The sequence below is a fragment of the Drosophila busckii genome, chromosome X (genome assembly GCF_011750605.1).
Source record: "Drosophila busckii strain San Diego stock center, stock number 13000-0081.31 chromosome X, ASM1175060v1, whole genome shotgun sequence".
NCBI lineage: Eukaryota > Metazoa > Arthropoda > Insecta > Diptera > Drosophilidae > Drosophila > Drosophila busckii.
Genome location: NC_046608.1, coordinates 14,143,318 through 14,159,060, shown reverse-complemented (window position 1 = coordinate 14,159,060; position 15,743 = coordinate 14,143,318). Strand labels below are relative to the sequence as shown.

The 15,743-nt window shown below is 35.1% G+C and overlaps 1 protein-coding gene across 1 annotated transcript in view; it reads left to right on the top strand.

The window, feature by feature from the left end:
• LOC108606150 (ecdysone-induced protein 74EF) overlaps window positions 1-9,672 on the top strand; it is a 31,881-nt gene extending 22,209 nt beyond the window's left edge. Inside the window, 5 exon segments of the mRNA XM_017996002.2 lie at window positions 4,714-4,880; window positions 5,833-7,363; window positions 8,333-8,600; window positions 8,603-8,774; window positions 8,843-9,672. Of these exon segments, the coding sequence (XP_017851491.2) occupies window positions 4,714-4,880; window positions 5,833-7,363; window positions 8,333-8,600; window positions 8,603-8,774; window positions 8,843-9,116 (2,412 nt within the window). The 3' untranslated portion in view covers window positions 9,117-9,672.
• The last annotated feature ends 6,071 nt before the right edge of the window (window positions 9,673-15,743 follow it).

Here is a 15,743-nt window from a genome sequence, read left to right as displayed (position 1 = left end):
AATCGTAAACAATAAGCAAAGCAAAAACAACAACAACAACAGCAACAGCAACAACAACAACAAAAGAGCGTAAGTGAAAAACCAAAAAAGTAAAGAAAACAAACATGAAGTAAAACAACACTGTAGTGCCTACTCCCCTTTAAACATATATACACATATATATAGTGCTGGCGGCATGTCAATAAGAAATATCGAGCGCATTTATCGATAGGCAGGTTGCTTACGGCAGCTTATGGCGTTCAATTGCCGCTGCTGCTGGCACTGTTATATGCCTATATATGCATATACATATATTATATATAGGAATATATACAATACATATATACATTATACATACATACTAAAGTAATATTTTATAAAAACGCGCAACAGCAAGGCAGAATATGGAAAAAGGCAAAAACAGAAAGAAAAAAACAAAAACAAAAATGAAGTAAAAAAAATTGAAGTTTTTTTGATAGTTATTTTTTTAAGTGAGCAATGGAGGCATTGAATCTGTATACATATAGATATACATATACATACATATATATATATATAGTATATATATATAACTAAATATACAATAATATATATATATATATATATATACAAACACACATCAAGACACCAACACATACACAGAGACATTTTGTAATCCGATGACAGCGTGTGTCTAACTGAAAGTACAGTTTCTAAAAAAAAACAAAACAAAAACACTAAAGCAAACATTTTTAACTATTTTAGCATGGCAAGCAAAAAGAGAAACTAACAAGCTAGTAATAAATCTAATACACAAACCAAATCAACAACAAGTAGTTACAACAACAACAACAACAACCACAACAAAGTAGTTTTGCATATCCACACCAACAAATAAAAAAAAATGAAAATGAAAATGATAAGAACTTACAAATTGAGAAATTATATAAGTACGAAATACGTTTTTTTAGAGCGCAAAAAAATATTTTTCATTACAACAAAAAACAAAAAAAAAAACAAGACATATTAAAAAAACCAAAAAAATACTTTAAAAAAAAATACAAAAATACAAAAAAATTATAAACTGTAAGCATACACAAAAAAATTTTAACCTTCCCCCGCAATATGAAGTTGGTACTTGCCAAAAATTAATTTTCTCAAAACAAGCTAAGGTCACACCCACACACACACACACACACACACACCAAACACACACACAAATACAAACACACATACACGTAAAGAATGCTGTATGTCCTTTTGGTTTTGTGTTTTGTTTACCTTATATATTAATTAGCAAAGAACAAATGTTAGTGAAGTACATGAAAAGACAGATAGGCAAGCAGTCAGACATATATTCAAATATGTACATGTTATAAACAATTAAAAGCAACAGAATATATAGCTGAATAATAGCATTAATCATTACGGTTGAAATTTTATGTTTCCTATGAGGCTCATTTAAAATATTGTTTCTTAATTTGTATAATTATTATAAATATGTTTTTTGTAGATTGTGTTGTGTGCTAAACTTATTTCAAGAAGCCCCCACAAACACACACACACACACACATACATACATACAAAAGCAAACAGCTCAAACTACGCAAAAAGTGAGGCTTACTTAATAGACCCAAAACTAAACCCAGAGGCTGCTTTGACTTTGACAGTTACACAAATTTTCCCAAGCGCTTGAGCTGCTTTGTTTTTATTAACCCCCTTCTCCCCCAACAAAAGCTGTTAGCTGTTAAACAAACACTCACACACACACACACACACATACATGCATACAAAAGAAAGAAAACACAAATAGCTGCAATACGTTATTATTACGTCAATATGTTCCTAACAATATATTAAGACATGTACTTACATGCATATTTATTAATTATATTTAACTAACTATAAAAAGAAAATAGCAAAAAAAGAAAACAAAATAAAACAAAAACAATAATAATAATAAAACACTCACACAGACAGACAGACACCCACACACACACAGACACAGAGACAGACAGTTAAGCTTAACAAACCGAATAGTTTTACATTCTTATATACACTTTTTATATTTCATATACATATTAGTAATTTGCTTAAAGTTTAAATTAATTTAGTGAATTCGCTTAAGTTCAATTGTGTTTGTCTTTTGTTTAGCATACATACATACCATATACTATATATGTAGCTATTATCGACATTGACATTGATATTGATATTGTTTTGTTACCAACCAATCAATCATTTATTGCTTAACCATTACACCTTAATTTGAAACAAGAATTTCACATTAACTACGGGCAAATGTAAGTTCCATTTTATAGCCTAAGTTTTCATTTAAACACATACATACAAATATACATATATATATATATATATATATTTTTTTTTGCAAATGTCTATAAGTTATATACATTATATTTACATATACATAAACATATATATTTAATTTTTTCGCAAATAAATTGATAAATAGTAAACAAGCTGCATGTTTTACTTGCATATTATTTTATACACACTATAACTCCCATTGTAGTCATCATTTGCACTTTTTATACCACTGTGGGTGGTGTCAAGGGCGTGGTGTGGACAGATGCTGTGCAAACACACAGCACACACACACCATACAGACGTTTTGTTAATTTGTTTCCTGGCTTCTCACACGCATAACATAACATAACATAACATAACATATAATATATAATATATACAGCTGACTTGGCCAGTTGACGAGCTTAAGCTTGATTTGAAGAACGATCGAACGAACGACCGAACGAACGGAAGAAGGTTAAAAATTCAATTCTTTATACATATACAAATACATACAGTACTTACATTTACATGCATACATACATACAACTAGTTGCGTACATACACATACATATACATACTATATTTTTTTCGTAGTCGAACCAAGTCATTCGGACTTGGATACCTAAGCATACAAATTAAAGAAAACAAAAGTTAAAACAAAAACAAAACCAACTAAAAGCACTGAGCAACACTTATATAAGTATAGCCAATAACTCGTTTTTAGAGTTTTTCAAATGCTGAATAATGGAACAAGTCAAGAACTCGTAATCGTAATTACTCGTAACTAACATGAGAGCATAACAGCTTATATCAGGCACCAAAATAAAACCAAAACTAATCTTAACTATAAATACATACATAGTTACAAGCAGCAACAAGTAAAACATATTTTAGCAGCAAAATTCACACACACAAACAGACACACACACACACACACACACACACAACCCCAATACAAATACCTAATTATTTTAGGCAAAACCAAAAACGTAAAAGCGTAAAGAGCAAACCCCCAAACAAAATTTATACCATATAACAAATTATTACAAATAAAAAGCTAAAAGATTTGTAAGCAAAATATTTAAGCGAAGCAAGGCATATCATAGTTTATAAAAACAAGCAACAAATACACACACACACACACACGCGCGCACACACAGATATACATCAGAATTGATTGAAAAACGCACACACACACACACAGACACGAACACACACAGACAGACATTCTGATTTCTATAGACCAGTTGCAACAATTTGTCAGCTAAAATATATATTGAAAAATAAATGAAAAATAATGAGAAACTGATAACAGATGGGAAGCAAGAAACTTAAACTTCAGCTACAAGATCTACAAGATACATACAAGAAATACTCTGAAATATAATATAGCATACATTGCGAGTATGATATATACATACATACCAATACATATGCATATATGATATGTATAGCCAGCTATATAGCCATGCATATAGACACACCGCAATCTCTAGTTTGAAGACAGTGTAGAACAAAGATAACGAGCGAGATAAATAAGGAAACAATATATAAAAGTAAAGCACAAAATAACAAAAATGAAACCCAAAAGAAAACAACAAACCAAAACAAAGCAAGAAAAAACAAAACAAAACAAAACAAAACAAAAGAAAAAGGAAAATAAATTCTATATAAATAAAACTATTGAAAATAATGCACCAGACTTTGTATTTCTTAATACTTAAGAATTGGGATAGTATAAGCTGTAATTATTCAAAGTAATTGCTCTTGATTACTGAATTACTTGCAAAGTGTAATTGTATTCGAATTGTAAATCACTCAAATAATTACTTCAATTCTTAATTACTTTTCGCCACTTTAATTACTGTTAGGTTCCCATTACAGCGGTGAGTGTTGGTTAAGTTTTAATTAAGCTTTGCATGTATGTGTGTTTTAACGGCGCTCTTCTGGTAAGCCCATCAAATATCATATAAAATATATATGTACTATACTATATGTGTGTCTATTTTACTTACTGTGTTAGCTTGTGTACGTCTCTATATGTGTATATACTTTGTTGTAAATATCATTTCTATAGCCTCTCAAAGGCCACCCAGTGACTACTACGTAAGTACTTCCATACCCCCTACTCTCCCCACTTATACCTTAACTAAATTTCCGTGTTCTTTGTGTGTAGCATGCGCAGATTGAGGCTTTATTTCAAAAACACATTTTCCCCCCTCTCTCACACACACACACACACACACACACACGCACACACTCGCGTACATACAAACAAACCTCTCTCGACTCTCTCTATATATATATATAGCGAGTGCCCCCAACTTACTGACCAGCAGCAAATTGAGAGTCCCTCTGTTAAGAAACACACAAATACCGTTAACTAAGTTATGTTCCCATGCATTTGTTTATAGCTAATCGCACTTTGCTGATCTCTCTCCACAGCTGATGCGCAACTTTGGCTCCCCGATGAGCGCCATGGCCGCCAGCCGCTGCCCCACACCGTTTGCATTTCCCTTCACGCCGCTCGGCCTGAGCCTCTTCGACATTGATCCGTCCAGAATACTAAGCCTGCTGCACCACCAAACCTGGCTGGCCGAGGAGGCTTTACGGTGAGTGCTCTCTCAGCAAAATAACTGAAAATAGTTTCAGAAAAAAAACAAGTTTGACCTTGGGGGGCTTTGGGTATTGCTGATCGCGAATAAAAAACTATAATTTAAATAGAATTGCTAGAAATCAAACCTAAGCTTTAATCAAATCACTTAAATTTTGAAATGAACTAATAACAGATCCGATACAAACATTATATTTAATTCGCCTACACTAAGCATTACAACCTAGATCTGAAGTTTATAAAAGATTGATGCAAAGGATCTCGCCTAGAGTTCATCAATAGGTCCGATGAAAAAAGGGTGGACAACACCAAAAAGAAAACTTCCGCATTTTGATCTAAATGCAAAAAGAGTTCAGTACAAAGAAATTTTTTAATCAGACTTAATGCAGAATTTTAAATCTAAAATGGCCCAACAACTCTCTATTTGAAGTGAAAACATCAAATTTAAAAATTGCGAAGTGACTTTTTGCAAATTTTCAAATAACCGCCGACTATTAATTGTTAAATAAATAAATATTATTGACATTTTTTAAGAGCTGCCATAAAATCTTTTTTATACTTAAGAGATCTCTTTATGGAACTGCCCGCCTCAAAATAAAAACGAATCTTAAATAAATTCGTTTCGTTTTATGGACTTTTTATGAAGAAATCGAGATCGCTTAAGTATATGAAAAGTTTCCCAGTGTAACAGGTATTAAGTAAAATAAATTATGTGCTGGTTTATTTATAAAAATAATAACAAATAATAAATTGATAAATTTTGATAGCTTTTTTAAATAATTTTTTTGCTGATGAATTACATTTTTTAGTGTAGATTTAGTGTAGATTTATTTAGATGAAATATCTAATTGGATCTGCTGCTCAACACTATCAGTTATCGATAGCGATTGTGATATCGACTCTTCAAAATTGAAAGCTATTAACTCAATTGGACATTTTGTTTCTTGTAGCACGCGTGGCCTTTTGTCAGCACCCAAGGACTTCTCCCACCGATTCACCACGCTCAGCGATCTGCTTACCAAGGACTACCAGCCGCCAGCCGCTGGCTACGTGTCCAAGCAACCGCCACCGCCACCGTCGCCACAATCGACAGCCAACCGTTCCAACGATGCACAGTACAAACAGCAGCAGCAGCAACAACCCTCATTTGGTCTGCGTTCATATGCCACGCCCACTGCGTTCTACCAGCAGCAGTCCTCCAAGTCGACCACAAAGTCCGCGGGCGCACCATCGCCACAGCAAATGGCCACGTCCTCCACAATCATAGCCGACTCCCAGCAGCAGCAACAGCAACCAGAGCAAAGCGAGTCGAAGCGCAGCGCCGCCGACAGTGACGATGTGACCATTGTGGAGCTGACGGGCAGCGAACGCAGCGTGATCACGCCCAGCAGCAGTGCCATGCTCTACAGGGAGTCACTGGAGCAATTGCTGGCGCAGCAGCAGCGACGCCGCAATGCGAACAACAGCACTCCGGCTAGCGCCAGCGGCTCCGCCGCAGCTGGCTCGTCGGGCTCAGTAGGATCAGCAGCATCTGGTGGGTCAGGGGCTGGGGTGATCGTGGATGCGAACGGCTTGCGGCAGTATACGCAGCTGCTGCTGTCGGGAGCCGGCACCCCGGTCAGCTGCACGGACACCTCGAGCAGCTGCAAGGAGAAGAGCTCGTCCTCGTCTACCTCATCGACGCCGCCTCCAGGCGGCGCACTGCTGGCCCAGCACCAGCAGCTCAATCAAATGCTAAAGAGCCCCTCGGACACTTGCTCCTCGCTGTTCAGCGAGCCCATCGAGGAGGAAACGCGCTGCGTGGTCTGCAATGCGCACTTCCCCAACGTCTGGCTGCTGGAGCAGCACGCGGCGCTCCAGCATCCGCACATCGGGCCCGGCGAGGAGAAGCCCTTCATCTGTGAGCAGTGCGGTCAGTCCTATCGCTACCGCAGCGCCTACGCCAAGCACAAGGAGCAGAATCATCGCGCGCGTCTGCCCGCCGACAAGCTCTTCACCTGCGACGTCTGCGGCATGCAGTTTCGCTACCTCAAGAGCTTCAAGAAGCATCGCCTCAACCATGCACTGGAGCGTCTGCACGGCAAGAAGAGCATTGGCGCCGGCATGAGCGTCACCTTGGGCGTGGGCGCTAATGCAGGCGTTAATCGGCTGCTAACCGGCGCCACAGCAGCAGCAGCAGCAGCAGCGGCATCAGCAGCAGCCGCCACAAGCGGCCAGCTGGACCAGGATGTGGTCACCAGCTCACAAGAGCCGATGCTGGCCGACGAGGGCGAGGATCTGCGCATCAATATCAAGCGCGAGGGCGACGAGGCCCAGCAATCGCAAGAGACCGTCGGCGAGGAGCACGAACAGGACAACACCATTGACTCCGCCGGCATCACGATGCTCTACACGGACAACAACTCATCGGCCTCGGCCTCCACCAGCGCCACAGAGCCCAACATAAGCAGCTCCGACGGCATACATAGTACAAACAAGCGGGTGAGCATAGAATTTCCAAATTCGAAATTCGAAAACTACAATTCAAAACCATATTTAAATGAATTAGAACTTTTTTTTTTTAATATTTATGAAAATATAATAGCAGGCGTCACTTGTTTATTTATGTGCTTGTCTCTTCGGATTTCTAGATTTGTATGAAAGCGATAAAGATAATTGAATTTCGATGTTACATTTGTAGAATTAGATAAAATGAAACGATTTTTAGTTTTCATACCAAATCTGCGGTCCAGCAAACTTGCATCGCCTCAATTTGACGACTTCACAAAACAATGAACAGTGTTGTACACCAGTGTTGCCATATTAGCTTATTATATGCTAGACTTAGCTTTTTTGAAAATGAAATAACTTGTAGAATTTGCAAATAGCTTATAGCTTGAAATCTAGCGTATTTAAATTTTCCTTTAGCAAATTGATTTTTTATTTCTTAACGTTTCAAATTTGTTTTCACTAGTCTGCAATATTTTCTTTCTTGTTGTACATTTAGTGTTTTATTTTTATTACGAATTTAGCTTAAACCGGGGCTCAAAATCTGGTAAAATTGTTCTAAACTTCTGTGTATGTTAACACTGCTCTAAACATTAACAGACTGTAAACGTTAACAGTGAGTTCACCTGTTGAGGCGAAAAATCAATCAGCAAATATCAGGGATATTGTGAAATTCTTTTGTATACGACAAACGTCGCAAATAAACAAGACAAAAGTCTGGTAATGCTACAAGTCAATAAAATTCAAGATAAAAAACTTTCCATTCTCTTTAAACAAACTCCTACTTGAGTCTACATATAGTGTGAGTTTTATACAGAAGTTCAGAGCTCAGCAGTAAACGAAATTGGGCTTACCATTAAAATTTGCCTAAAATCCGAATTTTAGTCATAACCACCTTATTATAATTACAATATTATTTCGACTTTCGATATTTGAATGCTTTCGAATTTCTTTTCTTGGCAGTCACGCCTGTTGAACAGCGCACACCACTTGGAAACGGATCCCTCCTATCATCAACACCATCATCATCAACAACAACAACAACAACAACAACACCAACACCAACATCATCAACAACAACAGCAAGCACAACAGCAACAGCTGTCAGCGCATCTGGCGCATGTTTCACTGCCTTTGGCTGCCGCCGCTGCTGGAGCAGCCACATCCTCGCCGCCGCGCTGCCGCGCTGCGGCTGCTGCAGCAGCCATACAACGCCAGTGGCAGCAATCAGCTGTGCTGCTGCGGCGGCCGCCGCTGCCGGCGGCATCAGTTCGCTCAGCTCGCTCACCTCGCTCATCAATGCCGAGCGCATACCCAACGAGCAGTTCCTGGGCCTCAATCCGCAGGAGGCTTCGATACTCAACTTTTTGCGCGTCGACGCCGCCGAGCGACAGCGCGATAAGCGGTGAGTGCCCCAGCAGCAGCTCACCCAACTGATCATTATCCTAACTAAAATGTATTTATTTGTTGCAGGCCTGCCACCTCGCGCTTTGCCTGCCCCTTCTGTGGCAAGTGCGTGCGCAGCAAGGAGAACCTCAAGCTCCATGTGCGCAAGCACACTGGCGAGCGTCCGTTCGTCTGCCTCTTCTGCGGACGCGCCTTTGGCGGCAAGTCCGACCTGACACGCCATCTTCGCATCCACACCGGCGAGCGGCCCTACCACTGCGAGTCCTGCGGCAAGTGCTTTGCTCGCGCGGATTATCTGTCCAAGCATCTGACCACGCATATTCACAATGCGCCGCGCTGAGATGAGGCGCGTAGGAGACGGCTCCTACGCAGATAAACACCCACACACATACACACACCCACACACACACCCCACATACACTCCAAACACCCCAGAGGCAACACATTACAGGAATCAGCATCATTATTAACAATTATACTTAGTGCAACGTGTTCGTTCGTCTTTTTTCTTTTAACTAAGCGTGTTTTTTTTTTATTAACATTGAACATTGAACATTGAACATTGAACAATGCACAATGATCACATTGAACATTTGTCGAATTTTTGTTGTTAGCACTAGCGTTTGAGGCTAAGTGTGAGGTACAGGCACGCACACAAGATCTACGGCCATTCGTGTATGTAGCGTGTGTCTTTAGCTAAAGATTTATACTATACACATACATGCATACATTGGCAACTATTAGCACGGGTATTAATGTGTTTAAGATTTGAAATTAAGACAACAATTTATTATTGTAACTAGCGCAAGTTTTTTCTGCCTTTTTTTTTTGTTCGTATTAAATATGCTATTATTATACATGTTTAAACTAGTAGTAGCAGCTATAAAAAAACAAAACAAAAATTGATGGATCCTGGCAACTAACTATATACATACATATATAACTATAAGTATACTATGAAACAACAAAATGCAATATGATGAAATTAGTCGCGTGTTTAATTTAATTGTTTTTTTTTTTATATATACATATATATATACATAACCATATACAAGAAGCGTAATCTGCCGTTTTTACACCCAAGCATATATTTATAGTATATACTCGTGAGGAAGCTTAGTTAAACGAAACAATAAACAATAGCCAATAGCCAATAAAAAAGGAAAAAAAACTGTACAAAAGCAAACAAGAAACACAAGGAAATAGTGCAAACAAATAGTTAACTAACCAACTGGTTTTCAGTTTTGTCCTTGAACAATTGACAATTACCAATTACCAATTAACATAATTGTAATGATTTACAAAACGTAACGGAAATCAAAAACCACAGAGGCAAGAGACAAGCATACATATAAACAAATCAAAACTAAACTAAACTAAACTAAATTAATCTATGCATGCTTGATCGTATGTGTGTGCTAGCTAAAAGCAAACAGACTACAACAAGTAACAAACAAACAATAAAATAGCAAATTATTAAATATTATTTATACGCGAAGAGGCAACAGAAGCAAGAGAGAGCTAGAGAGCGTAGCTAACTAGAAGCTAAATACAGAGCAAATACGAAATCAAAAACATGAATGTGTAAACAAAACTAGAAATGTATATGCAACCACCGTCAATAGTTTAATTTTTAAAAGCAACAACTAAAGCAGATAGCAACAACAATATACAAATGCAGATGCAGCAACAATAACTGAATAGCTATATATACCATATGCATATATATAACTACAACAAACAACACAACAACTAACTGTGATGCCAGCAACAACAACAACAACAACAACATAAAACATACAACAACAACATAAACTAAACTAAACTAAAACAATAGCAAAGCTATAAGCATTATCTTTTTTTTTGTTTTTCAAACTCTGTTAACTATGCTAAGTATGTGCAATTTAAGTTTTAATTTTTGTTAAATCAACAAACCATATATACATAAATAAATGTATACATAGCAGCTTTGTTAAACTCACACACACACACACACACCAACACACATCCAGGAACATCGAATTAAATTGTATTGTATTGAACCAGAGGCAAATGGAAGAATAGAAAATTAAGCTTAAATGTACATAGAATAAAATGTGCGATCTTTTTTTTTAATTTAATTTGTATGCAACAATTGAAACGAGTGTATAGCAAATGTGTTAAAGCGAAAGGTAAAAGTTGAATGAGAAAAACTTTCACTGTGCCAAAAAGTTTAAAGTACCTCATAATTTAAATTAAATATAAAACCAACACACATGTAAAACTTGCCCTTACAGAAAAACAAAACAATACTAATACTAATAATAATAATAATAATAGTACGAAGCAGCTTTTTTTGGCCTCACACACACGCACCAGCACACACACACACACACACACACACACTGAGTCAAGAGAGTTTCTAGCTTAGGCAATAGAATATTGAGCAGCTTTAAGCTGTTGTTAGTAGTCTTAACTTGTATAGTTTAGCAAAACAGAGGCAATACTTAATGAACAAAACAATTAATGCTTTTGGATTTTTTGTCTGCCCTTGAGTACACTCAAAGCAAAATAGTGTTCAATTCTTGTAAAAACTTTGTGATAATTTTGAAACAAGTTTATTGCGCAATTTGTATTCATTTCAGCTAAACAATGAATTTGTTTTTTAGTCAAATCCATCCACACACACACACACACTCACAAGCACACCAACACAACAGCAAAAGACAAAACATTGTTTTTTTTTTTTTTATATATTAATATTATATATTTAACAGCAACTATCAGGGCCGCTAGCAAATGTTATCATCTAGTTATAATTTAACAACAAACATTTTTGTATTTGGAAAAACTTAATTCTATTTTGTTTAATATACACCAATATTTATGTACTCGTATTTCAACAACAACCACAACCACAACAACAAGAACAACAACAACTGCAACAATAAATTTAAACAACACTGCCTTTTTATGAAGCACTAAAAATCAACAACAAGAACTACAACTACAACATTGTACAACATTTATACACGATATTTTATAACTATATTTATTTTTATACTTCGATTGTTTTGATTTAAGCTAACGCATCACAAATTAACGTTTGAAAACTTGTAATTATTTTACTGTCTCAAGCTCAAGCTCAAGCTACATTATTTTTTCTTACTGTGTAGAATTTCAAGCTGTGAGCTAACTATCGTATAGTATGTGAAACTTTTGATTGATTTTTGTGACAATTATGAATTTAATTTTATTTATTAATAAAGTTTTAATTTGCATTGAAAGTACACCCGCACACACGTACACACACTTATTTCTTATTTTCCACACCCACCCAAGCGTGCCAGAGCCAAGTTGAACTGAACTGAAGCCAAAAAAAAAAGTAAACAAAATTCCAGCCAAAAGCCGAACTAATTTCTACTCTACTGCAGACTACACTTGAAAAAATTATAGTTATCTTAGCTTCTGTTTGGTAGTGACAAAATGAGTAACGCGCCTTAAACAAATTTAGCAAGTAAAACAATTTTAAAATTAAAAACAAACAATGTAAGTAAAAAAGCAATATTGACAACTTCAATTGTTTTCAAAAGCAAAACACCAACTATATAATTTGCACTTAAATGTTGAACTAAATTATACGCATATGAAAGTAAAGCAAAAAAAAAAACATTTTTTTTTATAGAGTGGAGAGCAAATTTGTAAAGAACTGCGAAAAACAAGAAACAAAAAAAAAAAAACAAAAAACTTGGAGGGATTTAAGACTCTTATTTCGTATATACACATATATACAAAATTTAACATGTACACGTGCTCACATAAATCTACGTACGTGTACATAATGTAACATTTTTTTTAAGTACATATGTATAAACATAGCGGAAACAAAAAGTTTATAAGTAAATAATTAAATGCAGGAAATACGTGTAACAACAACAAAAATATTACAAAATCCAACAACGAAACTTTTGGCATTAATTAATGCATTTTTAAATAATATTTATTTATACATAAAGCATACATAAATATATGTATACATATATATATAGTGTTAAAATACAAAAACACACACACACAACACATGCGTACACACATACAAGTAAACTTAAACAAATGTGTTTATATACATTATATTAGATTATATATACATACATATATCTATATACAGATACATAAATAAATGTACATGTGGTTTTCGGTGTCTATTACAATTATATACATACATACATACACATACAAAATATAGATATATATATATATATACATACAAATGCATATATGTATATATTATTAAGTACATATATGTATATGCAACAAATTATAAATGTTGTTTAATTGAGTAACTGAGCAAAAACAAAATCCATTTAAAACACACACACTCACACACCCACACACACACACACACACACAAATATTCGATATATATCTCGCGCTAGAAGGATTTCGAGGATCGAAGCTTACGCGAGATTTCCTTTGAAAGTAGCTTTCGTTTTATTCAAACTTGACAACTCTAAAGATTTCTAGGTGTCTTGTACAGCCAACAACAAGAATAAATGTCCTTAAAGCAAAGCAAGAAAATAAAACAAAGAACAAAACTGCGTTTTCATGAAATTATGACAATTTCAAGGTTTCACTTAAACAAAAACAAAAAGAAAGCAAAGCATACTTAACTAACAAGTTAATAAATACCTACAGCAGTCCTATAATGTTTATAAGTACGCTGTATTTTGGTAGATGTGTTTTAAAAACTAATGATTTGATTTATTTATTTATTTTTAAACATAAGCAAATGTTTTTCTCTACTTAACTTTGCCCAAAATCAAATTAATTGTTAACTGCAACTAAAGAACTATTATTGAAACCAGCTAAAAAAAAAACCAAAAATCTTATAACTATAACACACACATACAAACACAAAAAAAACTTAGTACATATATGCAATATATTTTTCGGTGTTAGGCGTCTTTTTGAGATTTTTACAGAAAACAAAAGTAAGAAACATAAAAGATAAAAAAAATTATAAATTTAAAAAACCAACAAATTAATAAATACAAAATATTTCATTGTTGATGTTGTGAGCAAAACTATTACATAGAACTAAAAGTAAAAAACAATTGTATTTTTTCTCTTTCTCTCTCTAAAGTCAGATAAGCTCCAACACTTTAACTGTCGTGTCTCTAAAAAATATTTATAGAATTTTACATACACTACAAGTATATGTACATAGTATATAAGCCATGTACGCAGCTAGTAAACGATATTTTTTTTTGTTTTTTTTTTATTAACATACGTGCATAAACTAAATAACTAACGTAAAACAAAGTGTCAGTGTCTACAAATATACAAAATATATAAAAACAATTTTAGATGAAATTCAAATGTTTAAATGTAATGTAAGTGCATAAGTTGGTTTTATAAAATCAAGCCTATTGAAGATCGGTTAGAGGAAGGATGCCAGAGATCTAGCAATAATTCTAAAATGACCTCAATCAAATATTTTTTAAATTTTATATATATTTTAGTCGTGTGCAGCAAACAACAAAACACAAAAAAAAAAAATATATTTAAAAAATTGTATTGTGTATAGAACTTAATGCAAACAAAACGAAATAGCAACCCAATGTCGAAAATCAAAACAGCTACTAAAAAGCAAAAAAAAACCAAAAAAAAAAAAAAAAATGAAACACACAAATATTTAACCACTTAAAAATGTCTCTCGAACGAACGAAGTAAGAATGTGATATTTTTCTAAGGTGTATAACATACATATACAAAAACATGCTGCAAAAACACAAAACAAGCCAAAAATAAAAACAATGCGAATTACTTGAATATGCGAAATGCCCTCATTAATGCTAATAACTAAAACAATTAACAACTGACTTACATACTAAATAGAACAAAGGCAATAGAGACTGATTTTAAAAGCAAACCAATCCAAACAATAAAACCAAATCACCAGTAATCGAAACTAAATCTGGAGTAATCGGCAAGCCGACTCGATAAATACACTTGCAGTTTGTTAGTATAAAGAAAGCAAGGATCGAAGCTAAGAGACTCCACGATGTCTGCAAGTGTATTTGGAAAAAGAAAAACTCAAACACATAAGAATTTCATACATTTTCTGTCTGTTTAGTTGAAGTCCACTTCCAGAGCTAATGTACTCTCTTGAGTTATTATTCTTTATTATTCGATCGTGCATAAGTGTGCATATCGAGCTTTGATTTAGGGCTCTGTTATCAATTTGTTGGCACAATAAGAGTGAGAAGCTTAGTAAGCAAGGTTTTGGGATTTGGAAAGTAGGCATGCGTAACCGAAGTTGAAAATGATGGAACCAAGAGGATTTATGAAAGACTTTAGAAGCAATGTTAGTTTAAGCTAGAGCTGGCATTTAAAGTGTGGCAGACATGAGGAGAGCCAAAGAGAGAGAGAGAGAGAGAGAGAGAGAGGGAACGAGAATGAGTAAGCAGAAGAGTTGTAATTATTTTTGTGATAAAATCCGAAGCGCAATTTTTTTCCAACTGTACGTATGGTAAGGTAAGCGTAGGAAGTAGGAAACGAAGCGGCCACACCAATGTCTGTAAATAGTTTAGAGGCTGAGATAAGGTAAACATTTTGGTCAGGGGCTGAAGGTTGAAAATTGGGAGATGGGAGATGAAATTTGAAAGATGAAATATGAAAAATGAAAGGGTGGGATGGTTATGGGCTTAGGCAGGAAGCACGTTACCAGCGTTTGCTACGAAGGTGCTACGAACAAAGACGTAATTGAAAATGTGATACAGTTTTTTCCTTAATCTATTATATTGTATGGTATTTATTGAGCGGTATGCAAAGAGAGCTAGAGTTTCGCATGATGGAACCGATGTTGGGGGATCAAGAATAGAGAGTTTTGAGTGACGTTTTTTCATATTATCCTTTTGAGACAGTCGAGAACCGTGTTGAATAATTTGTTAGTTTATTTCGTTTAACACTTTGGCCTATTGATTAT